The sequence below is a fragment of the Capricornis sumatraensis genome, chromosome 22 (genome assembly GCF_032405125.1).
Source record: "Capricornis sumatraensis isolate serow.1 chromosome 22, serow.2, whole genome shotgun sequence".
Taxonomy (NCBI): Eukaryota; Metazoa; Chordata; class Mammalia; order Artiodactyla; family Bovidae; genus Capricornis; species Capricornis sumatraensis.
The window spans coordinates 17028008-17054680 of record NC_091090.1 but is presented as its reverse complement, the minus strand read 5'-3'; the positions used below and the strand labels follow the sequence as shown (position 1 = coordinate 17054680).

The 26673-nt window shown below is 40.0% G+C and overlaps 1 protein-coding gene across 2 annotated transcripts in view; it reads left to right on the top strand.

Moving 5' to 3' along the window:
- Window positions 1–26673, top strand: part of BTBD9 (BTB domain containing 9) — a 369881-nt gene that overhangs the window by 249914 nt on the left and 93294 nt on the right. For both annotated transcript variants that reach the window (XM_068960690.1, XM_068960691.1), the window contains one exon: window positions 16944–17133. In XM_068960690.1, the coding sequence (XP_068816791.1) occupies window positions 16944–17133 (190 nt within the window). The remainder of the gene's footprint in view (window positions 1–16943; window positions 17134–26673) is intronic.

Here is a 26673-nt window from a genome sequence, read left to right as displayed (position 1 = left end):
TTTCCCCATGTCAGCATGAATAACTTGTCCTGATGTAGGGGACAGATGTAGAATCTTATTTCTCTGACAGATTATTTGCAGAGAAAAGGAAAAAAATCACCCCACTGAGATATTGCCTGTTAGTTCAAACACAGAGTTGGATGTTTGAAATCTATTTTTTCTGGCATCTGGAAATTCCTTTGTCCTAAATTTAAAGGCGTTGCCTACAGAGTGAATCCCTCTCTGATATACTGCAGTGGTTACCGCTATTAAACATCCAGTGCTTGATTTTTTTATTTATTTTAATTGGAGGATAATTACTGTACAATATTGTGGTGGCTTTTGCCATACATCGACATGAATCAGCCACGGGAACACATGTGTCCCCCCATCCTGAACCCCTCCTTCTACTTCTCTCCCCACCCCATCACTCTGGGTTGTCCCAGAGCACCAGCTTTGAGTGCCCTGCTTCATGCGATGCTTGATCCTTTAAGGTCTTTTTGAATTGAAGATTTTCACAGCTAAAACCTCCAGCATGAATGCTGGAATTTGAAAACTACACATAAGAGGGTAAACCTCTTAAGCAGTTAGATCTGGAACATGCTTTCCCTCAAAGGCTTCAGTGTAAGAGAGAAGCCACTGATCCTGGTGAACCTGCGCACTTGGGAACCACTAGTCCACTGCATCTCACCTTTGCCCCTGGGAACAGGCACCTCTGACTTCTTACCTCCATTTTCTGGAAAACTGCCATGTTCTCAGAAATGTTCAGAGCTATAGCTTTCCAAAGTTGGAAAATTTGCATATTTTGGGAGGAAGGAGAGCCTTAAAGTTTGGAAGAGTGTTAAACTTTTCCTATTACTGGCTAAATAGGACCTAGCATGATTGTCAGAGTCTTTATAATTTCAAGATATGGTGTTATTTGGGCAACTTTTGGTTTTGTCACAATTGGAGCTGTAACAGGAATGATGAGAACACTGAGATTATACTAACTGAAACAGACAAAAATGAAAACAAAGAAAAAAAGAAAAGAGGCTGTGAGTAATGGGTCTCCGGCATTCAAAAGGCATGGTCTGTGTTCTTCCCATGCGTTTCCCCTGCAGACGTGACTGAATTCTTTGGAACTGTGTTAGGAAGCAACTTCCCACAGAGCTGGAAACTTGGAGGTAATTTGGGAAAAGAAAAATTTAAAGGCTTTTCTTCAACAATGTGATATAATATACTATGTGATTCAAAAATGATTTTTTGATTAAAATATAATTGATTTACTTCAAACTGGTTTTAGAAAAGGCTGAGGAACCAGAGATCAAGTGGATCATCAAAAAAGCAAGAGAGTTCTAGGAAAACATCTATTTCTACTTTATTAACTCTGCCAAAGCCTTTGATTGTGTGGATCACAATAAACTGTGGAAAATTCTGAAAGAAATGGGAATACCAGACCACCTGACCTACCTCTTGAGAAATCTGTATGCAAGTCAGGAAGCGACAGTTAGAACTGGGCATGAAACAACAGAATGGTTCCAAACAGGAAAAGGAGTACATCAAGGCTGTATATTGTCACCCTGCTTATTTAACTTATATGCAGAGTACATCCTGAGAAACGCTGGGCTGGAAGAAGCACAAGCTAGAATCAAGATTTCTGGGAGAAATATCAGTAACCTCAGATATGCAGATGATACCACCCTTATGGCAGAAAATGAAGAACTAAAGAGCCTCTTGATGAAAGTAAAAGAGGAGAGTGAAAAAGTTGGCTTAAAGCTCAACATTCAGAAAACTAAGATCATGACATCTGGTCCCATCACTTCATGGCAAATAGATGGGCAAACAGTGGAAACAGTGGCTGACTTTATTTTGGGGGGCTCCAAAATCACTGTAGATGGTGATTGTAGCCATGAAATTAAAAGACGCTTACTCCTTGGAAGGCAAGATATGACCAACCTAGATAGCATATTCAAAAGCAGAGACATTACTTTGCCAACAAAGGTCCGTCTAGTCGAGGCTATGATTTTTCCAGTGGTCATGTATGGATGTGAGAGTTGGACTATAAAGAAAGTTGAGCGCCGAAGAATTGATGCTTTTGAACTGTGGTGTTGGAGAGGACTTTCGAGAGTCCCTTGGAGCACAAGGAGATCCAACCAGTCCATTCTAAAGGAGATCAGTCCTGGATGTTCATTGGAAGGACTGATATTGGAGCTGAAACTGCAATACTTTGGCCACCTGATGTGAACAGCTGACTCATTGGGAAAGACCCTGATGCTGGGAAAGATTGAGGGCGGGAGAAGGGGACAACAGAGGATGAGAAGGTTAGATGGCATCACCGACTCAATGGACATGGGTTTGGGTAGACTCCGGGAGTTAGTGATGGACAGGGAGGCCTGGCGTGCTGCAGTTCATGGGATCGCAAAGAGTCAGACACGACTGAGCGACTAAACTGAACTGAACTGAATTTGTGCTGTATAGCAAAATAATTCAGTTATACACACACACACATACACACATTCTTTTAAAATATTCTTTTCCATTATGGTTATCACAAGATATTGAATATACTTCCCTGTGCTATATATTCAGTAGGACCTTGTTGTTTATCCATCTGTATATAATAGTGTACATATGCTAATGCAAACGCCTACTCCTTCCATCTCCCACCCTCCCGCCCACCTGGCAGCCACACAAGTCTGTTCTCTGTGTCTGTGAGTCTGTTTGTTTTATAAAAGTTCATGTGTCATATTTTAGATTCTACATATAAGTGATATCATATGGTATTTGTCTTTCTCTTTCTGACTTACTTTACTTAGTATGATAATCTCTCGTTCCGTCCGTGTTGCTGCATATGTGGCATTATTTCCTTTCTTTTTATAGTGAAGTAGTATTCCATTGTGTGCATGGGGCCACATCTTTATCTGTTCATCTGTTGGTGGATGTTTAGGTTGTTTCCATTCTTGGCTGTTGTGAATGGTGCTGCTGTGAACATAGGGTACATGTATCTTTTTAAATTATATTTTTATCCAGATATATGCCCAGAAGTGGGATTGCTGGATCATATGACAGCTCTGTTTTTAGTTTTTTGAGAAACCTCCATACTGTTTTGCATAGTTGACTGCACCAAGAAAAGTGATTTTTTTTTTTTCACCTTGATAGATAAAACCAGGAATGAATGTAACTTAGTACCAGTGGTGAATACATTTTGGTAGCTTTTTGATAGTTTCTAAGAAAGATGGGCTTGTGCTCTAATTAGCTATTGTTCTTTTACAGCTGTTCAGACATAACAGCTGTGAATATTTTTTCCTTTAAAGTAAGTTGACAGAAGGTTGGATTGCCGTTTGTTTGAAAGCTTGCTTAGTCAGCAGCAGTTTCTATGTAGGCTTGGAGATAGGCCCCGCACAGGGGTGAGGGGGTGGGGGTCCCTTTTAAAAAAAAAATGTAGATCTGTAGGGGGGACTATCTAGATGTGACCTTAAGTTGATAGTCCTAGTTGCTTTTTGAAGGAAATACTTTGTATCTCTGAAAATCTTAGCACCGAGAAGAATCTAGCCTAAGACCATTAAGCCCTTGATGGGTGCACGAACCGCTGTGCTGTTAGAAAACAATTTATAATGAAAATAGCCAGGGAAACATTGAATGAAGCCCAACACAAGCACTATTTTTGAAGCTGACAATCCTCTGTAAGTGCCATTTCACTTTTAAAATCTGCTTCAAGTGGGTTTTTCTCCCCTATCTCTCAAAGGTGATCCCTGGAGATAGTTAAATAACATGTCAGTCTTATCTTTAAATATTGCTGGTACAGGTGGCCCTCAGGTCATGTCCTAGTGAAGTAATACTGCCTTTTAAAAAATTTATTACTCCTGAATTAAATTTACAGGCCGGCGGTTGGCCACCCCTGGTGCTGTGTAACAACAGAGAACAGTAAAATTGTTTTCAGAACAGTTTTTCCCCAAGCCTGAGTCATCCCAATATTCTACACTTGCAGGATGTATACACTTTGTTAACATGCAATTTTTGCATTCAGAAGTAGCAAATTAAATTTGTCTGAACAGAATTGCTGTGTGCACAGAGGGGGAAAAGTAATTTCTGCCTAGGCACTTCCCTTTTGCCTTTGCTCCTAGCACAGACTATTGTAAGAGGTACACAGCTGAAGGATAGCAAAGGAAGACCGGCAAGAGACAGACATGAGACACTGGATTTTGGCAGTATGGTTTTGTAAACAAAGTGACACAAATTGGGGCAGAAATTCCAGTGGGACAAGGGAGGAAACTGGAAGACTGGAAATACAGCACAAAGCTGAGTCCCATCCAGATGGTGTTTTTAATAAATTTATCAGATGCATGTGAAAGATGGTAATGAACACTCAAATGGGGAGTGGCCTGGCCCCTCTGGGAAGGGAAACTGTATGGCACCTTCTGTGTGTTGCAGTCAGTTAGAGTCACTCTCTAATTTTTCCCAGGAAAAAAGATCATGGACCTTATTCAAATCATTGACTTATTATTAGGCAGTCCAACTAGGCAGGCTGAGGTTTGTGTTTCTGGGAAGAAAAAGAAATAACCGAATTATTTCCTGCTGAAATGAAGGAAGTGGCCCATATTAGTAAACCCAGCAGTGACATTTAGGACATCTCTTCTGTAAGAACTCCTATAGTGTGACTAGAGCAGACAGCAGTACCATCAGGCATAGAAGAGCTTCTGTAATCTTTAAAAGTCACGTTACTATATACATTTTTCCTCTTCCCCCTGTTTTCCCCAAAACAGTTTCCTTATCAGAAAATATTTTAGTCTACCATGAGTGACCAGACTTTCTATATGTGGGATAAACTTTTAGGGGAAAAGAAGTTGAAAGAGCTGAAGTGTATATAGTGCTTATAAAGCAGCTCCCCTGTAGTGGGCATATTTGTTTTCTTTTTAATGTTTAGGTCAAGACCCAGAGATTGATCATACTTTAATTTTCTAGGAAAACTTTCCCTGAGAAAGCACTTTTTCTGCTTTATTCAGGAACTTTTAGATTTTCTAGCTTTTGGTAAGGAGCTATGTTAAGCAAGGTTAAGTGCCATAGCCTACATAGGCATCCTTTTCCAGCTCTGATTCATTCATTCAGCAGATATTTATTTAATACCTACTATATGCTAGGCCCTCTTTTTTGTCAGTTGGGAATACAAAAGTGAAAAGAAAGAAAAGTTCCTGCCCTTATGAGACTCAGATGCTGAATCTGTTAGATCAGATGGAAGTACTGATTTGGATATTAAGAATGGACACAGCACTGAAACTATGGTCCAATCCTGGTTATTTACAGAAAGTTGCTATCCATGGGCTTTGTGCTCAAGTCCCTACTCTCTCTTCTTTCCACCTGTTGGCATCATTTTGTTGTTATATTGTTAATTTGACTGATTATTTTAAAAATAGGAATAAGAATTAAGAAAAGTGGTGATCTTCAGATTTTCTACCTTATGAAGTAAATACAGTTCATCAGGTTGCTAGTAGAGTTCTAGCAAAAGCGCTTTCTTGAAAGTAAACATGGGAGTTGGGGTAGATTTCATAATACAGTTCATCTCAGTGTATTATATGTTACATGTGTCTGTGTTGGGCACCCTTTGTAGACTCAGACTTTGACTGGAAGTATTAATGAGTAATTATGTCAAGATTAAAGTAGAGGGACATCCCTGGTGGTCCAGTAGTTAAGACTCTGAGCTTCCAATGCTAGGGGTGCAGATTTGATTCTTTCTTGGTCAGGGGACCAAAATCTCACATGTGCTGGTATGGTCAAAAATAAATAAACTGAGTTTAACATTTTTAAAAAAAAATATCAAAGTGAAAACCATAGAATACTCTTCTCTAGCACACAGATGTAAGATTTTTTGTTAAGGCAAAGTTCTTCAATGTAGCATATATTAGACAACCTTAAGATTCCAGAGGGTCAAAGGGGGTGGTATTACTAGGGCAGTTTTGCTTAGAGAAATATTGAAGACTGAAAGAATCTTCTTTAGTAAATATTTATAAATATGTCTTTAAAAAAGGAGTTCTGAGTGCTTTTCCCAGCTTTGTTTCCCAAAGAGCTAGAACCGTGTCACTAATGATTTTATGATTATCTCTGATGCTGCTGTACTAATTGACTACTAGTTAAAATCAGATTATCTAGGGATAAAACTGTGAAGCAGTAAGATAGCTTAGGAGGAAATTGACAGACTCATGGAGAATCAACAAGGACAGCTCTTAAGACCTAGTAGATACTATAGAGCACATCAGTATTCTAAAGAATTCTGAAAGATTTACCCTTTCAAGCCCCCTGAATTGCTTTCCATTTTTCTGGTTTTCATAAAAAGTGTTAAAATATATGGAATTAAAGAAAAACACCAGTATTCTATGTTTGTGAAAGAACATAAAGAATATATCTGTAAAGTTTGGAGAGCAACAACACTTGCATGCTCACCAGCTTGAGAAATAGAACATTACCAAATCTTTTTTTTTTTTTTGATGTGGACCAATTTTGAAGCCTGTATTGAATTCATTATAATACTGCTTCTGTTTTATATTTTGGTTTTTTGGCCGAGAGGCTTATGGGATCTTAGCTCCCCAACCAGGAGTCGAATCCATGCCCACTGGCCCAGCACTAGCAAACTTGTGAAGTCCTTTGTGTGTTCCTCCCCGTTGCATCCCTGCTGTCTTCCTATCCATAGGCCACCATTCACCTGAATTTGTGTTTACTACTTCCTAGCTCTCCTTTCTAATCTTACCACATAGGTGAGATTCACTAGGTATCTATCATTAAACAACAGAAGTAGAATTAATACCCTTTGTGCTTTTCTGACTTGCTTTTCTTAACCAGCTTTCTTGCTGATATGTAGGGCTACAGTTTACTTATTTTCAAGTAGTTTTTGTTTGATAATAAAATTTTACCTGTCAGTGCACAGGTTGAATAGTAGATGGAACATATCTGGAGAAATGTAGGGAACACAAATAGTAATTTTAATAAATTTCCCAGAATGCTTCAAAAACAAGAGGGAAAAAATGAAAGGAAGGTTAAAAAACAGATAGAATAGAATGGGAAGTCCCAACAGAGGTCTAATGGGAATTCTAGAAAAGGGAAAAACAGAAAATGAGGGAGAATCAGTACTCATAGAAACAATGGTGAAAAATGTTCCAGACTTGATAAAGCCATAAATGCTTATATTCAGTCCTGAGCGGGATAAATTTAGTCTACATAGAGATACAACGTGGAGCTTCCCAGGTGACTGAGAGGTAAAGAATCCTGCAGGAACCTCCGGAGACATGGGTTCAATCCCTGGATTGGGAAGATCCCCTGGAGGAGGAAATGGCAACCCACTCTAGTATTCTTGCTAGGATAATCCCACGGACAGAGGAGTCTGGCAGGATACAATCCATGGGGTCGTAGAGAGTCAGATACAGCTGAAGCAACAGAGCATGTATGCATGCATAACATAAATTACAAAACACCAAGATCAAAAAGAAAACCTTAAAATTAACTGTAGAGAAAAAAATTACAGCTGTTAGAGGGATGGCACACTGTAACAGACATAACAGTAGAAGCGGAAGACTATGCAAAAGTATCTTCAAAGTACTGAGGAAAAACAACTTGTCACTTAGAGTTCTGTATCCAACTAAACTATCTCTCAAGAGTGGTGGCAAAATATACTTTCAAACAAAGACTTTGCTGATGGATGTGTCTTAAAAGGAAGTTGAACCAGGAAGAAAGGAGGGTTAGGATTGAATAAATTGATGAATGTGAATGAGTAAGTTTTGACTATATAAGATCATAATGACTGATTTTGAGACTATAAAGGTAGAAGTGAAATGTTAGGTAAGAATAACAAGCTAAAATGCAGATGATTTGTATGAAAATGTGTTAATATCTTTTATATTGTTCAGGAGAAGGGAACATGTGATTTTTAGTTTTAGTCATTTTTAAGTCTGGCATGCATATCTAAATTTTAGTAAAAGAATAGAGACAGAATGCAGCACTTGAACAGAACCATCTCTTAGGATTTTTAAATAGCTCAGCTGGAATTCTATCCCTTCCACTAGCTTTGTAGTAATGCATTCTGAGGCCCACTTGACTTCACACTCCAGGATGTCTGGCTCTATGTGAGTGACAGCACCATTGTTGTTACCTGGGTCATTAAGATCTTTTGTGTATAGTTGTTCTGTGTATTTTTGCCACGTCTTCTTAATCTTTTCTGCTTCTGTTAGGTCCTTACCTTTTCTGTCCTTTATCATCCCCATCCTTGTATGAAGTGTTCCCCTGATATTTCCAATTTTCTTGAAGAGATCTCTTATCTTTCCCATATTCTTGTTTTCCTCTACTTATTTGCATTGTTTATTAAAGAAGACCTTATCTCTCTTTGTTGTTCTCTGGAATTCCACATTTAGTTGGGTATATCTTTCCCTGTTTCTCCCTTGCTTTTTGCTTCTCTTTGTAAAGCCTCCTCAGACAACCACTTTGCCTGCTCCCATTTCGTTTTCTTGGGGATGGTTTTGGTCACTGCCTCCTGTACAGTGTTAGGAAGCTCTGTCCATAGTTCTTCAGGCAATGTGTCTACCAGATCTAAGCCCTTGAATATATATGTCACTTAGTGTCTAAAAAAACCACATAGAAATAGAATAAAGGAATTTCAATCCATTAGAAAATAGGAACAGAGTGGATGGAGAGGTGGGAGAAGCAGCAAAGGAAAAGTCTTGTTAAGTAGAAGTAAAAGTGAGTTAGTATACACCTTGGTAATAGCAATTAATATAAGTCATATAAATCTGCCAGTTAAAAGACAAAGGACACTGAATTTTTCAAAAATCTAATTATATGTTATTCACAAGAGATCAGAAAAAGAGAAGAATGATGCTAGGATATAGTAGCCAAAATGAAGGTGCTATATTTATTTGACATCAGACAATGTGGATTTTAGGGCAAAGGCATTACTTGAAATAAAGAATGACAATGCACCATGATGAAAGGTTCAGTCTACCAATTGGATATAATTCTAAAATGATATATATGAAGTGATGTGGCCTCAAAATATATAAAGCAAAGATTGACAGAATTACAAGGAGAAATTGACAGATCTATAGTCATAGTGGAAAATTTAAATAAACCTCTCCCATTAATTAGTAAGCATATAAGTGATCTGAACAGCACAGTAAGTTTGATATAGTAGATCTGCATAGAACCATACATCTCCCAAATTACAGAATACACATTCTCCTCAGGCACATGTAAAATATTAATAAGACTCATGTACTAGACCACAAAAAAGCACGTCTCATCAAATTCTCCAATGACTCTGTATCATACAGAATATACTTTTTGTATCCATATTGCAATGTAATTAATTTGAAAAGTTAAAAAATCCTTCTTATGAATAATTTATGGATCAAAGAAAACTCCTAATGGAAATTAGAAAATACTTAGATGCAATCAGCTTTTAAAACACTTTGTATCAGAAAACACTCAAATGGAGGGACATTCTACACCATGCCTGACCAATACTGTTCAAAACACTATATCAAAATTTAAAGATAAAGATAAAGCAGGATTTAGAGGTAAAATATAAGCTTTAAATGCATTTATCAGAAAAAAAGAAAAAAATTAATTAGTTAAGCATTTGCTTCAAATAGTTGGAAAAAAAAGAATAAATCCAAAGGAACAGAAGGAAGAAATAATAAAAAGAACTGATTTAGTGAACTATGAAATAAAGAATCAACAAAATAAAAAACTGAATTCTTGAAAACACTAATAACATGTATAGAACTGATCAAAGAAAGAAAAGGAACAAATGAAATACTTGGAATGATAATGAGAACAAACTGTGAAAAGTTTTATGCTGCTATGTTTGAAAACTTAAACAAAATGAAAATTTTTCCTGAGGGAACCAAGACTAACTGAGGTTAATTTTGAAGGAAATAAGAAGGGGAAGAAGTATTCATTTTTTCAGATTTTATGATACTGTAAAATTTTAGTCATTAAAACAGCATGGTAAAGGCACAAGGCTAGGCAAATTAAGGAAACAGAGTACAGACCTTAAGAGATTCGGATATTATGAAAACCTTATATATGACTAAAGTAACATAAATTAGTGGGGGAAGGGACGAACTGTTCATTAAATGGTGCTGGGGAGATCGGCTAACCTTATGAATAAAAGATGAAAGTAGATCCGTATTTCATAGGATACCAAAAATAAATCCTAAGTAGATTAAAGAACCAAACATGAAAAACGAAATTTGAAAACTTTTAGAAGAAAATATAGGAAGATATCTTTATAAATTTGGGGTAGGAAAGAATTTATAAACATGAAAGGGAAAGCACAAATCACATAGAGGAAAAGATTAAATATTTCAACTCAATACCTTAACCAAGAAAGGACTGACATCCTGCCAGTGAAGTGACTCATAGCCACAAGTACAATTCCATTTGTGTGTGTGTGTGTGTGTAAATATATACATGTATATGTCTTATGTATTCCTTGAAGAAACTCTTACCTATGTATACAAGAAGGCACCTTTGTTTGTAATCACAAAGAAAACAATGGTAACAATCTAAATGTTCCTTTGGTATATTTATACACTGAAATATTTTATGTACTTTATACCAGTGAACTAGATTTATCTCTCTATTGAATGTTCCTGCATCCTGGTTTACTGTTTATGGTAGATGTCAATATTGTTGACCACACATTCCCTTTCTTCTGCTCACATAGCAAGTTAGTTCTCTCCCACCTGCTTTGAAGTTAGGTAAGACTCAGTGACTTGCCTTAGTCAGCAAAATGTGAGCAAAGTGATGTGTATTGCTTTGGGGAGGAGTTTTCAGAGCCACTGCCCAGTTCACTCTCTTCTCACTGCTGCTGTGATTGAATAAGCACACACAAAAATATCAGTGCAAAGCTTCCGTCACGAGGAAGCTGTGTAGTGCAGTGCTGAGTGCCACCTTGCTGATCATCACTGAGGGCATATTGTGGGTGAAAAGAAAATGTGTGCTGTTTAAGCAACTGGGAGAATGGAGGCTGTCTTGTTACTGCAGCCTGAGCTGCCCACAGTGTGATTTTATGTCTCAGCTCAGTTTACTGTGCATCTTGTGCCGCTTCCTTTAGTTCTGTCTTCCAAACCACAGAATACTTCTCTTTCTCTGTGAGGTGGAAGTCCTTACTAAGTCTCTAAGTATAGTCCTTTATTTCTTCTCCTTTCACAGTCAGATGGGGGCTTTTCTCTAAGCCCCTCTCTGCTAGGAAACCATCCTCAGAGATTATTTCACCAGCATTTTTACTTGTTGCTTTGGAGTTAAGCTTCATACTCAAGGGATTCATGGCCAGAAAACCCATCCTCTCTCACTCCCTTCTTCCCTTTCTCTCTTCCTTATCTGTGGATGGCTGTCCTCACCTGCAGAGAGTACAGCAAGCAGTGAAGGTGTATGAGATGAGGGCTTGAAAACAGGTATCCCCAACTTTGGAAAGTGTATGCATTGCTTAGAAGGGACATGGAAGATGATTTACTTAGAAGGGACATGGAAGATGATTTACTCCCCATCACTATGCAGTTAGAAATGTTTTGGCATGATAGTAGTACTATTCACCCTCTCTCTTTGCATAGAGTATAATATACTAAAAAGTACAGTGTATATCTTAATAAGCAATTGTCTTGTTTTACAATCTACTTTAAAATTACATAAAGTAAGCTACATAGCTTGAATGCAAGTAGCTAAGGTTAATTGTAGATTTTGGTTAAATACATTAAATATTCTGAGGAAAATTCCAACACTAGTAAACGCACAAAAAAGGTTCCAGTGGACTTAAAAGACCCTTCATCTTTCACCAATCTCTTCTCAGTGTTTACAGAATCGACATCATTTTTTGAACAGCTATCATTTAGTGGAAACTCTAGACTTTTATAAATGAACAGGTTGATGTAGACTTGAAACATATATAGAGACATGAAATCAAAACAGAACTGAGGTTTCAAAATGCAGCAGTTCTTGAACAAAGAGATGAGCATATGTGTTGAAATGCTCAGGATAGTAAACAAACAAGGGAAACACATCATGGCTGAAGACAACTGTATATTCTGAAAAGGGATTGGTTCCATGTTCTGGATTGTTTTCCTACGTTATGAATTCTAAAATACTGGAAAAAATATATATATTATATAATGCTTCTTTAAACAAATGTGCTACATTTATTAAGTGAAATAAATATATACAGGTTCTAGGCCCCACTTCAGACTTCCCAACCTGGGGATCTGGCAAAGAGACTGGGAATCCCCAGGGAATCTGATGTTGAAGATTCCAGTGGGATTTGATTACAGAACTTTCACAGAACTGGGGGAAACAGAGACTCTTGGAGGGCACAAAGAAAACCTTGTGTGAACCAGGGCCCAGGGGAAAGGAGCAGTGAGCCCCCAGGAGACTGAGCCACCCCAGCCTGTGAACGTCTGAAAGTCTGCCGTGGAGGTGTGGGTCGACAGTGGCCTGCCGTGGAGACAGGGCGCTGGCAGCGCAGTCCTGGGAGGTGCGTGCTGGCCTGAGTCCCCTTGAAGGCCACCATTAGCCCTGCCACAGTGCCAGGACTGGGTTGTCTCAGGCCAAACAACTAACAGGGAGGGAGCACAGCCCCACCCATCAGCAGACAGTTGGATTAAAGGTTTACTGAGCATGGCTCTGCCAGCCAGAGTAAGACCCAGTATTCTCCACAGCCAGCCCCTCCCATCAGGAAGCTTGCGTTAGCCTCTTATCTTCATCCATCAGAGGGCAGATAGACAAAGTAAGAACTACAGACCCACAGCCTCCAGAACAAAAACCACAATCACAGAAAGCTAACCAAAATGATCACATGGATCATAGCCTTGTCACAGTGAAGGGGCTTGTGTAACTCAATGAAGCTATAAGCCATGCTGTGCAGGGCCACCCAACACGTATGGGTCATGGTGGAGAGCTGTGACAAAAATGTGGTCCATTGGAGAAGGGAATGGCCACTTCAGTGTTCTTGCCTCAAGAACCCTATAAACAGTATGAAAAAACAAAAAGATATGACACTGGAAGACGAACCCCCTAAGTCAGAATGTGTCCAATATGGTACTGGGCAAAAGCGGAGAAATAGCTCCAGGAAGAGGGCTGGGCCACAACAGAAATGATGCCCCGTTGTGGATGTGTCTGGTGGTGAAGGTAAAGTCTGATGCTGTAAACAACAATATTGCACAGAAACCTGGAATGTTAGATCCATGAATCAAATTAGATGTAGTCATGCAGGAGATGGCAAGATTGAATGTAGACATCCTAGGAATCAGTGAATTTAAATGGATGAGAATGGGTGAATTTAATTCAGGTGACCTACTGTGGGCAAGAATCCCTTAGAAGAAATGGAGTAGCTCTCATAGTCAGCAAAGAAGTCCAAAATGCACTACTTGGGTGCAACCTCGAAAACAGCAGAATGATGTTGGTTCATTTCCAAGGTAAACCATTCAACATCAGAGTAATCCAAGACTGTGTCCCAACCACTGATGCTGAAGAAGCTGAAGTTGACTGGTTCTATGAAGCCCTACAAGACCTTCTAGAACTAACACCAAAAAACAGATGTTCTTTTTATCACAGGGGATTGGAATGCAAAAGTAAGAAGTCAAGAGATACCTGGCATGTAATAGCCAAGTTTGGCCTTAGAGTACAAAATGAAGCAGGGCAAAGCCTAACAGAGTTTTGTCAAGACAACACGCTGCTCGTAGCAAAGACCCTTTTTCAATAACACAAGAGACAACTCTACACAAGGACATCACCAAATGTTCAATACCAAAATCAGATTAATTATAATCTTTGCAGCTGAAGATGGAGAAGCTCTATGCAGTCAGCAAAAACAAGACCTGGAGCTGACTGTGGCTCAGATCAGGAGCTCCTTATTGCAAAATTCAGGCTTAAATTGAAGAAAGTAGGGAAAACCACTAGGCCATTCAGTTATGACTTAAATCAAATCCCTGCTGATTATACAATGGAGATGAGGAATAGATTCAAGGGATTACATCTGGTAGATAGGGTGCCTAAAGAACTATGGACAGAGGTTCCTAACAGGAGGCAGTGACCGAAACCATCCCCAAGTAAGGTGGTTGTCTGAGGAGGCTTTACAAAATAGCTGAGGAAAGAAGAGAAGCAAAAGGCAAAGGAGAAAGGGAAAGATGTACCCGACTGAATGCAGAGTTCCAGAAAACAAGAAGAGATAAGAAGTCCTTCTTCAGTGAACAATGCAAAGAAATAAAAGAAAATAATGGAATGGAAAAGACTAGATATCTCTTCAAGAAAATTGGAGGTATCAAGGGAACATTTCATGCAAGGATGGGCAAGATAAAGAACAGAAATGGTAAGGACCTAACAAAAGCAGAAAAGATTAAAAAGAGGTGGCAAGAATACACAGAAGAGTTGTACAAAAAATCCAGATAACCACAATGTTGTGGTCACTTACCTAGAACCAGACATCCTGGAGTGTAAAGTCAAGTGGACCTTAGAAAGCATTACTATAAACAAAGCTAGTGGAGGTGATGGAATTCCAGCTGAGCTATTTAAAATCCTTAAAGATGGTGCTGTTAAAGTGCTCATTCAACATGTCAGCAAATTTTTTAAAAACTCAGCAGTGGTCATGGGACTGGAAAAGGTCAGTTTTCATTCCAGTCCCTAAGAAAGGCAATGCCAAACAATGTTCAAACTACTGTACAACTGTGCTCATTTCACATCCTAGCAAGGTAATGCTAAGCTAAAAATCCTTCAAGCTAGGCTTCAGGAGTACTTGAATCGAGAACTTCCAGATGTACAAGCTGGGTTCAGAAAAGGCAGAGGAACCAGAGATCACAACATCTGTTGGATCATAGAGAAAGCAAGGGAATTCCAGAGAAACATCTACTTGTGCTTCATTGACTATGCTACAGCCTTTGACTGTGTAGATCACAACAAACTGTGGGAAATTCTTAAAGAAATGGGAATACCAGACCACTTTACCTGTCTCCTGAGAAACCTGTATGCAGGTCAAGAAGCAACAGTTAGAACCAGACATGAAACAACAAACTGGTTGGGAAATGGGAACAAAGTACATCAAGGCTGCATATTGTCATCCTGCTTATTTAACTCATATGCAGAGTACATCATGCAAAATGCCAGGCTGGATGAATCACAAATGAGAGTCAAGATTGCCAGGAGAAATATCAACAACATCAGATATGTAGATGATACCACTCTAATAGCAGAAAGTGAAGAGGAACTAAAGAGCCTCTTGATAAGGGTGAAAGAGGACAGTGAAAAAGCTGGCTTAAAATTCAGCATTCAAAAAACTAAAATCGTGGTATCCGGTCCCAACACTTCATGGCAAATAGATGGGGAAAAAAATGGAAACAGTGACAGATGATTTTCTTGGGCTCCAGAATCACTGTAGACAGTGGTTGCAGTCATGTAAGTAAAAGATGCTTCTCCCTTGAAAGAAACACTATGACAAACCTAGACAGCATATTAAAAAGCAGAGACATCACTTTGCCACAGTGGTCCATATCAGTTCAGTTCAGTCGCTCAGTTGTGTCTAACTCTTTGCGACCCTGTGAATCGCAGCACGCCAGGCCTCCCTGTCCGTCACCAACTCCTGGAGTTTACCCAAACTCATGTCCATTGAGTCGGTGATGCCATCCAGCCACCTCATCCTCTGTCATCCCCTTCTTCTCCTGCCTTCAGTCTTTCCCAGCATCAGGGTCTTTTCAAATGAGTCAGTTCTTTGCATAGGTGGCCAAAGTATTGGAGCTTCAGCTTCAACATCAGTCCTTCCAATGAACATCCAGGACTGATCTCCTTTAGGATGGACTGGTTGGATCTCCTTGCAGTCCAAGGGACTCTCAAGAGTCTTTTCCAACACCACAGTTCGATAGTTATATATGGATGTGAGAACTGGACCAGGCTGAGCCACAGAAAATTGATGCTTTCAAATTGTGATGCAAGGAGATCACACCAGTCAATTCTAAAGGAAATCAACCCTGAATATTCACTGGAAGGACTGATGCTGAAGCTGAAGCTCCAATATTTTGGCCTCCTAATGCGAATAGCCAGCTCACTGGAAAAAACCCTGATTTGGGGAAAGACTGAAGGCAGGAGGAGAAAGGGATGACAGAGGATGAGATGGTTGGATGGCATCACCGATTCAATGGACATGAGTTTGAGCAAACTCCGGGATATACTGAAGGACAGGGAAACCTGGCATGCTGCAGTCCATAGGGTCGCAAAGAGTTGGACACGACTTAGCGACTGAACAACAACAACAATAAATATGAATAGTTTAGAGAATATTAATAAAACAAGTGCCCGTGTACCTATTGCCTCACTTGAGAATAGAATAAGACCAGAAGTTGAAGCCCTTCCAAGATTTCATCTTGGAAATGAAATCAATTAATGTTTAGACACATCGGTAGGGGTCCCTCGAAGATTTCATATTCCTCTTTCACATATAAGTGAGCATAAATTTTGTGTAATAATTCCCTAGATTTGCTTTTTATTTTACATTTATATATGCACCCCTAAACAAGTTGTATTTTTAGTTTCGCCATTTTAAAAAACTTTGTGTAAATGAAATCCTACACTGTGTTTTTCTGCGCCTTGCTTTTTTCACTCAGCATTGCTTTTTGATTCATCCATTTGGATATAGCTGTGGTTTATTAATCTCAACCACTGTGTGGTTTCCCATTGTAGTAATATTTTGCAGTGTTTGTATCCATTCTATATTTTATAGGGCATCATGTTTCTTTATAATAAAATTCTTTAGTGTTAATTGTCACATATGATTTGGTTTGTTTCAGCCTTAGGTTCAACTTTTTAAAAAACTGTTTGGCATGTGTTTTAAATGTGTTCATATCTTGAGGGAGTCAGTATGCTCTAATTTTTGTTTTATCGTTGATAATAATTAATTAATTTTGTTTGTAGAAAACTGTTGGGGTATATTTGGCTTCTTGATGCTGAATCTTGTGTTGGATTCACAGTTCCCATGGAGAATGTTGCAACAATCGCTGATTGTGCCAGTGTGATTGAAGGAGTCAGTCGGAGCCGAAATGCCTTGCTGAATGGGGACACTAAGAACTACGACTGGGATTCTGGTTATACGTGTCATCAGCTAGGAAGTGGTGCGATTGTGGTTCAGCTGGCACAGCCCTACATGATCGGGTCAATACGGTAAGAAGATTCCCTTTCATTTATTACTTTTTAAATGGAAGACACATGTGCAAATTGTGTTTTGGTACATTGGTGATCCCAGTAACTTCAGTGAAGATCCTCCTCTGTTCTTGCCTCTAAATGTTGAGAGGAGGGGGTGGAAAGGGAGGGACAAAGTTATACAAGGTGCTTGTTTGGATTTTCTGATGGTAAGATGCCGCAAAATTAGGCTTGTGGAGGGTCTAGATGCAATTTGTGGAGGGAAAGGACTAGGTCTCTCCCTGGATATGGCTTACCTTTGACTCATGTCTCAGTTTGTTCTGGTTGGGGACTTACAGGATAATGTCCAAACAGGCTATATGGAATCAAAACTCATTTTCAACTCTAGTAAATGACTTTATGTATGAACCAAACATATCTGAGCGTGAAACCTGGTACTAAAAGACCTTTTTAATAATCTTCATGTCTGGACTTTTGGTTGTTGTTTTCATTTTGTTTTGGTTTGCCTTAAGAAGGGAACTTGAATCCAATATTGCTTGATTTGTAAGACCATGTGATTTTTAAAATATAAGACTGGTGACATCCCCCAGAGGATATACTTTAGTTCAAGAGCCATCTGGATCTTGAATAGGCTTCCCTTTTTTTTTTAAGTTCTAAGAGGTCTCTGAAAGATTGTTGTGTGTGTCTGTGTGTTTGTGTATACACACACAATATTAATATACTTATTAATATATATATAAAACACAAGAATATTTTACCCTGTATCTTAACCTTCCAGAGGTGGAGATGTTGGTGAAACGTGACTGCCTTCCCCCACATTGTTCTCCACCACAGCTGCCTTATGGTTTCCTGTTCTCATTTTATTTTAAAGTTAAAATTTTGTAATGAAAGAAATAGCACAAAAAATAAGATGTTGTTGTTGCTCAGTCGCCCAGTCGTGTCTGACTCTTCGTGGCCTCATGGACTGCTGCACGCCAGGCCTCCCTGTCCCTCACATCTCTCAAAGCTTGCCCAAGCTCGTGCTCATTGCATTGGTGTTGCCATCCAGCCATCTCACCCTCTGACTCCTTCTTCACCTTCTGTCCTCAGTCTTTCCCAGCATCAGGGACTTTTCCAACGATTCAGCCATTCACATCAGATAACCTAAATACTGGAGCTTCAGCTTTACCATCAGTCCTTCCAATGAGTATTCAGGGTTGATTTCCCTTAAGATAGACTGGTTTGATCTCCTTGCTGTCCAGGGGACTTTCAGGAGTCTTCTCCAATACCACAGTTCAAAGGCATTAATTCTTCAGCACTCTGCCTTCTTGACTGTCCAGCTCACACAACCATACGTGGCCACTGGGAAGACCATAGCCTTCACTGTACAGATCTTTGTCATCAGAGTAATGTTTCTGCTTTTCAACACTGTCTGGGTTTGTCATAGCTTTTTTGCCATGAAGCAGTTGCCTTCTGATTTCATGGCTGCAGAGTATAAGAAGAGGAAATCTGTCACTACTTCCACCTTTTCCCCTTCTATTTAGCATGAAGTAATGGGGCCAAATGCCCCCTTTTTTAATATTTAGTTTTAAGTAAGCTCTTTCACTCTCTACCTTTACCCTCATCAAGAGGCTCTTTAGTTCCTGTTTGCTTCCTGCCATTAGAGTGGTATCATCTGCATATCTGAGGTGTTTGATATTTCTCCTGCCCATCTTGATTCCAGCTTGTAACTCATCCAGCCTGGCATATCTCATGATGTACTCAGCTTATAGGTTAAACAAATGGGGTGACAGCAGACACCCCTGTTGTACTTGTTTTTCAACCTGAACCAATCAGTTGTTCCATACAGGGTTCCAACTGTTGCTTCTTGACCACATACAGGTTTCTCAGGAGACAGGTAAGATGTTCTGGTATTCCCATCTCTTTAAGAGCGTTCCACAGTTTCTTATGTTCCACACAGTCAGAGGCTTTAGCCTAGTCAGTGAAACAGAGGAAGATGTTTTTCTGGAATCCCCTTGTTTTCTCTATGATCCAGCAAATGTTGGCAATTTGATCTCTGGTTCCTATTTCTTTTCTAAACCCAGCTTGGACATCTAGAAGTTCTTGATTTGCATAATACTGAAGCCTGGCATGCAAGATTTTAAGCATGACCTTACTAGCATGGGAAATGAGTGCAACTGTCCAATGGTTAGCACATTCTGTAGTACTACCCTTCTTGGGAATCGGGATGAGGATTGACCTTTTCCAGTCCTGCGGCCACTGCTGGGTCTTCCAGATTTGCTGACATAGTGAATGCAGCACGTTGATGGCATCATCCTTTAGGGTTTTGAATAGTTCTACTGGAATTCCATCATATCCACTAGCTTTATTAACAGCAGTGCTTCCTAAGGCCCAGTTGACTTCACGCTCCAGAATGTCTGGCTCTGAGTGACTGACCACACCATTGTAGTAATCTGTTTCATTAAGATCTTTTTCGTACAGTTCTTCCATGTATTCTTTCCGTCTCTTCTTGGCCTCTTCAGTGTCTACTAGGTCTTTACCGTTTCTGTCCCTTATTGTGCCCATCTTTCAAGGAAACGTTCCCAGTTATCTTACTGTTTCCTGTTCTCATTTTAAAATTAGCATTTGTAAAGAAAGAAATAGCACAAAAAATAAGGTAGTAGGATTCTAATAGGCAAAGGTTTATTGATGTTCAAGCTAATAAGTACAGAAGTTAGTTCGCTTGTCGATTCCTGAGGTACACTGACAATTGATGCTACATTTCTTGGAGAATTCATTCTGTTAATTTCTTCATTTAAATTGTAAGCCTCTTTTCATAAAGGGTCATGTACAGGCTGAGTACTCTGGGCAACAAATCACAGATAGAAAAGCTGTGAATTTGTCCTGCAGGCCCAAGAGCTCACATTGTGCTTCAGAAGGGGAGGGAGACAAGCCACATTCAGTCTGGACAAAATAGAAGTACAAATAAACTTCTCAGCAAACAACACCCCCTCCTTCCTTTTTCTCAGCTTCATGCATTAACTAAAGTAATCATGAGCCACTTATTTAATAAATCATTCTAGAATCCTTGTCATAAATGGTGTGAAACTTATCTGCATATTTCCCATTACAATCTTTTCCTCTGTACTTTAAAAATCTGGAAAACAGTTGTCCTTCTCTTGTTTTATAGTCTCCACAATTTCTTGAAGATTACCAATCGTGTCTCTGAGATTACATCTGCAATTTCTTTCAGCAGGCTTGTTGTGTAACTCATCTGACCAGGAGACTTGAAATCATCTAAATTGACTGGATACTCTCTCTCTTTCATTTCACTATTTGGGACTTCAGTTTTCTCTTTATTATGTTTGTTCTGCCATTTCTAATTTGAAGATCTGTCTTCTTGCCAACGAAGATAGAAGCAAACTGGCTGCTTAGCAGCTCTGCCCATTCTCTTTTAATGTTCCCTGTATTCTGTCTGCTTACCTGGTACCACACATCTCCCTGCCACCTAACACTGGTCCATGTGCATCTGAAAGCAAATGTCAGAAATGGAGTCCCATTCTTCTCTTTCCCTGTTCAGGTTGCCTCATACTGTGATTTTTCTCATCTCATCTGGTATATCCCACCCAACCATCCATCCACTGAGCCAAAAACATGGGACTCTTCTGGATTCCTTCCTTTCCCTCACCTCCCCCACAGAACAGTCAGCTGTCAATACCAGCTCCTGTATATCTCACAGATCCTTCCTGTCTTCCCCACCCCAACTACCATCACCGTAGCTGCACCTTTGTAAGTTCTCTTCTCTGTCTAGCTCTCCCTTCCCCTGCCTGCAACTACCTCCCACACCATTAACACAAGTCTCATGTGGTCCTGCCCCTTCCTGAGAGGATTCATGGCTATTATTTGCCTTCAGGAGAAAGTTCAGACAAAGGCATTAAGAACTTGTGGCTCCCTTCTGTCTGTGCAGCCTGTCTCCTGCCTCTCCTCCTACCCCTACACATAATATCTCAGCCTATCCAGCTACTTGAAGTTTTGCATGTCACCCTCTCTTTTCCTCCAATTCTTTGAACATGCTGTTCTCATTGCGTGTGTATCTCACTGTCTTCTCATCACTTCTTCTTACCTGGCTCTATGACCCCTTTAAGACCTCACTCCTTTGGGAATGCATCCCTAACCTTCTTTCATCTCCTGGGCTGCTTCAGACATCCCTAGTCAGTGTATTCTGTGTGTAATTCCTCCCAGGGCATTTGTCATGTTCGTATTATAATTGTTTACTTACTGCCTCCTCCCAGTCTCATCTGATATATAAAGCCTGTGGCAGCTCAGAATAAGTGTTCCTTGACAAACTGAATGTGCAGATGAGGTAATCCGTCAATAAAAAAGGAGGATTATAGCAGATATAGTGGGAGATCTAGGATTTTAGATCCAGCAGGGACTTCATGAGGTTGTTACCAAGGTGACAACTCAGAGAGAGACAAACAGGCTTTTTGTGTGGCAAGGCTGCCTTGGCTTCTAGCTCTCTGCTCAAAGAATCACAGATGTTGAATCTAACTCCAGAAAAAGGTGTCACTGGAGCTTAAGAGAGACATGAGAGAACAGTCCCATTTGGTTTTCTTTAAAAGTGAAATGAAAATGGTTCTCCCAAACAATTTTTCTTTTCCTGACTCAGAGGGAGTTGGTGAACATGAGTACAACCGAAGGCAGAATTGTGTATGTCAGCACTGTGTGAAGCCTCCATCGTCCTTAAGCCTGGCTATTGCTTTTGCAGAGAGAAAATCCATGCAATTGAAGCCCCAAGTAACTGGCTGAACACTCAAAGAGACACGTCTCTAGGAAACTAACATTATGTTGTCAGGAACTGCATTTACCTCTTCTGTGACATGATCAAGAAGAGGAAAGGGAAAAGGATTTCTCCACTGCCAATGCCTGTGGTCAACGGTGGATATCTTGGCAGGCCATGGTTAGCAGCATCTGATGTGTCCAGATAGCTGCTTATTGACAAATGACAGGTTGATCAGTTAGTGACCTTTGACCCCTGGCTTCTGCTGTCGTTGATGACTCAGTTGCTCTCCTAGTCACTGTGTCCACAGAAGCCCAGTGATTCTGAATCACACCTAAAGGGAGAGCATTCCAAAGCTGGGTGACCAGCATTTTCTCCAGCCAAGAGAGAGGAGTCTGGCAGTCCTGGAACCTCTTCCTCTGGGGGTCCAATCACATGGTACACTAACTGTAAAATTTCAGGTTTCTTTGGCGATGGTGAACACAGAGGCAAAGGTCTCAAACATAGGATTATCTTGATCATTGCATTCTTTATTCCTAAGAAAGGACAGAGTTACCGCGTGGATAAGATTTCTCTTGCTCGTGTGTTTTCATCCATATAGGCTGTTTCTTCCTTTCCTGAGGGTTTCCACTGTAGCTGGGTAGACAAGCAGAGCTTCTTTCTTGGCAGACAGTGACCAAGGCTAACCACCATCTGTGAGACCCTAATCCTGCTAGTGCATCTGCAACAGTAAGTACCCTTGTGGGTCCTGAAAAGGCAGACCTGGAAACATGATCTCTGATTGTCTCCTGCCTCCATTTTCTTTCATTCACTCAACAAACATTTATTGAGCCTTGTACTCTATGCCAGGCACTGTTTAAGCCCTGGGGATACAGCACTGAATACAGAAAACAAACATCAGTGTTCTCGCAGAACTGACGGTCTTGTTGGGGGGAGGCAGGCAGTGGTGGATAACCAGTAAACAGCACTATTTGTAACGTGTCAGATATTTCAGAGATGGAACCATCAGGAGGGAGGACTTGGATGTGGAGATAGTGCAGTTTTAGGTTGGGTGGTCGGGAAGGCCTCACCTTGCAGAACCGGAAGGCTGGGAAGGCAAACCTCTTGGGGACCGGGGGATGAGCCTCACAGGCAGAATGCCAGGGCCCTGCTGCACGCATGTGAGCGCAGAACAGGCGAGGCAGGTTCAGGAGCGGCAGAGAGGCCAGGGTGGCTGGAGCAGAGTGACGGAGGGAGAGCCACAGGTGAGGGGCGGAAGGGGGTGTTCAGGGTGGCAGCCCTGAGATGTCTTGTCACTGTTCCTGTTAATACGTTCAGTCACCAGCTCCCAGAACCATTCCACCTTCCGCCATAAACCCATCCCAGTGTTTGTTAGCACTGTTAGAGGAGAGGTTTCTTCACTGAGGAGGGGAGGGCAGAGCTGGGGAGCCCTCATGCCTTTAGAAGCTACCTTCTTTATTCCTGACCGGCCTTTGTCCGACCAGCTCCCAGGAAAGAAACAGGAGGCTAGGATGCCTTGAGTTTATATGAAACTTTCTCCCCATCCTTGGCATTTATTTCTCATCCCCAAGAGCCAGAGCAGGCAGTTTAACTTGGAAATAAAGGTGTTTGTCTTTGTTGTTGCTAGGTTTACAGGCACAATAAAAGTTATTCATTTTGAGAGGAAATGAGAGAAATTGCCTGGAATGTGCCTTAAAGGTGGGTAACTGAGTAGTAATTATATCATTTTCATGCCATTTTAAAAACATTAAGATTTAAATAACAGGAAATCTTCAGAGGCCTGACCGCATAAAAAGACTAAGGTAGAGTCATAGTAACTAACCAAATCTACCTGATGTCTTATAGTCCCTCTGTTGCCTAAGGTTAAAACTTACTGTCTTTCTGCTTGCTGATCATGATGTCCTTTTAAGTGTTTTGAGGTTAGTATGAGAAATCACATATGCTGCACATTAAGCATGCCTGTCGCCCAATCTTTTTCAGCTAATAAATGACAGCACTTTGTTTGAAACCCTAATTATAAGATAGTTAATTAAATTAACAATTCTTACATTAGCTTGAAAATGATGGTTTTGTAATTGATATGAGCAATACTGTAAGTAAAATACCCATAATGCTTTAACTAACCTAATTGTGAGTAAGTAGGCTGTTGAAAGATTGAAACAGCACAGATAGCTGAAGCTAAATAAACCTACAGCCTTCCTGGGTATTATGAGGATTAAGGAGTTAATGACACAAAAATATTTTTAGTTCCTCAGTTGCAAAATGTTATATGAATATAGTATGTTAGAACAAAATGAATCTAGCCCAAAGTATGTTCTTGGTGGACAGTCATAATCTCTTTAGTTTGTGGGGATGAGTCTTTTACTTTGCAATAAGGAAAAAAAAAAAACAATTCTGCCACTTAAAAAGTTAATCTGCCACAGAACTTCCGAACCACAAATTAGTTCATGCCTTGCAGTTATTAAGCATGGATAAAACAAAACAATAGCAAGTTGATCCTTGAAAACAACACCTAGATATGCCACTGTGGTCCTTATTCATCCCAGCGTATTTTTCCTTCCTTTTGAGCTTTTAAGTCCATGCTCAGTTCAACTGGCCTTTCACTGTTGTGTGACTGCAGTCATTCCGGGTTATCTATTCAGGCTATAAATTAGAAATCCAATTTCTTACTGCAATTTTTTCCTTCTTACCGCTGCTGACCACCCCACCAAACTATTGCTCATCCACTTCCCTCCCACAGGACAGGCACAGAAAAAAAGAAGAACCACAAACCATACCATTTTTGCCCCTTTCAGTAGCTCCAAATGAACGCCTAGTGCAATAAGGGTAGGGAGAGAAATTGAACCAGTGACTCAAGTGATGCTTTATAGTTATATGAATATTTTCTACATGTGTGCTGCCCTCAAGTTCTCGTAGTCCCACAGATAATCTCAAGTTGAAGATAGTGATTGTAGTGTTGAGATGAACTTGGGTCTTTGCAGAAATTTCCAAGTGCCTGGTACAGTACTCCATGCTGTGAGTACTCAATAAACACTCATTGACTGAGCTGACAACATAGTATGTTAGTGCAGCTAAAGGGAGTCCTATCTATCAACTAAATTGGACATCATATTTGCTCAGTGTGTCTGTTCTAAGCATATGTGAGGGAACTGCTGAAGATCTGGCATCTCCCGCAGATGACTAAGATGAAGCTCTGGTGTTAGGCGCCGACATGAGCACAGGTACGGGCGGCTGCCTCGCATTTCACACTGCTTCCATTTCTTTCTGTCTGAGTGCTACACAGGCAAGCATACTTTATTTACATTAGGAAAACCTTTTTTGTGACCTAGAGAGCTAAAAATTTCCTTTTTATAGTCTAAAGAATACAACAAACATCTAAAAATATGACTCTTCTGGCTTGGATTAAGATTGCCTATAATTCTAGTCAAAATGGAAAAGATATTTTACAAAATTTGCTTCATATCAGTCATGCTGAATGTCATCTGTCACAGCCCTGAACCAAAGAATTCTTCCTTGTCTTGCTGATCCATGATTTATTTACCAAGCGTTGTTTCTCTCACAGCCTATCTGCATTGCACTAAAGTCTTCAAATATCACCCTCAGACCTCAGAACTCTGATTCCCAGAACAATTGTTGAATAAAAAATTTTATCTGTGGTTCCCAGTAGATGTTAGAGTCTGAACCATGTGAACACTAAGGGGACCAGAAATCCTGGAGCCTAGAAATGATAGCAGAGTTTGGGGGAACAGTAAATATGTCTCAGCTAGATTCATCCTAGAGGTATTTCAAGACCAGAAAATATTACTATGGCAACTCAGTTGCTTGTTAAAAATACAGGAAGGGGACTAGAATTCAGATATTCTTTGGAAAAACAGGAAAGGTTAAATCCTCCCCCCCAAAAAGTGTGTGTATGTTTGTTTATGTTTGATTTATCTCACGTCAACCATTTATCTCCCTTGTGTGATTAGAGAACTTGACAACTAGTCATCATAAACTATAGCTGAATACATGAAAAGAAAAATCCTTTCAGTTTTCAAAGATTAACCCATCAAGAAGACATTTTTACAGAGGATATCAACCCCATTGGACCCAGTATTTTATGTGCAAATATATGTTTAGTAATTATCCAGAACTGTTATTTGAGACCCCTCTAAAACAAATACTTTACCAGTAGTGCTTTAAACAATCATTTTAATAACTGGAACCGTTCACCTTGGAAGATCAAATGAAGGGAAAGCATCGACCTACTCCTTCTGTGGTTTGAGTCTGGCGATCGTTTAAAGGCTGCTTCCCACAGGGTTGGGCATGCGGGGTCACAGAAATGGGGCTGTTCTCATGAAGGCTAGCAGAAGTACAGGGCTTTCAGCAAACTGACCAGAATTTCTACAAATTTAATACATCAAACTGCTCAAATCTGTCTTTTGAGTATTAAGTAAATGAAGCTGTTTTGAAATCTGATGAAGGATCACCTTCATTTAAGAAATTACTCCTTGAATTAATATAACACAGTAATCTATCTTTTAAAACCTTTAGTCCTCAGGTACTCTCAAATCAGATTTCCCAGCCACCTCCAGGAGCACAAATTTGTCACCTTGTGAAGATGCTTTGGGTGATCTCGGTAGCACCTGGTGTCTGTCTGTCTCTCCCCCCACCTCCCTCTCAGCTTTACGCTTTGTAACCTGGTAACCACAAGAGGCACTGGACCATAACATCCTTTTATCTCTGGTTAGGAACAAGCAGAAGCACAGAGATCAAGAACAACTGTTCCACCTCCCCATCTTCTCCATCCATCCACATCCATTGTGCATCCTTCTCTTAAAAAG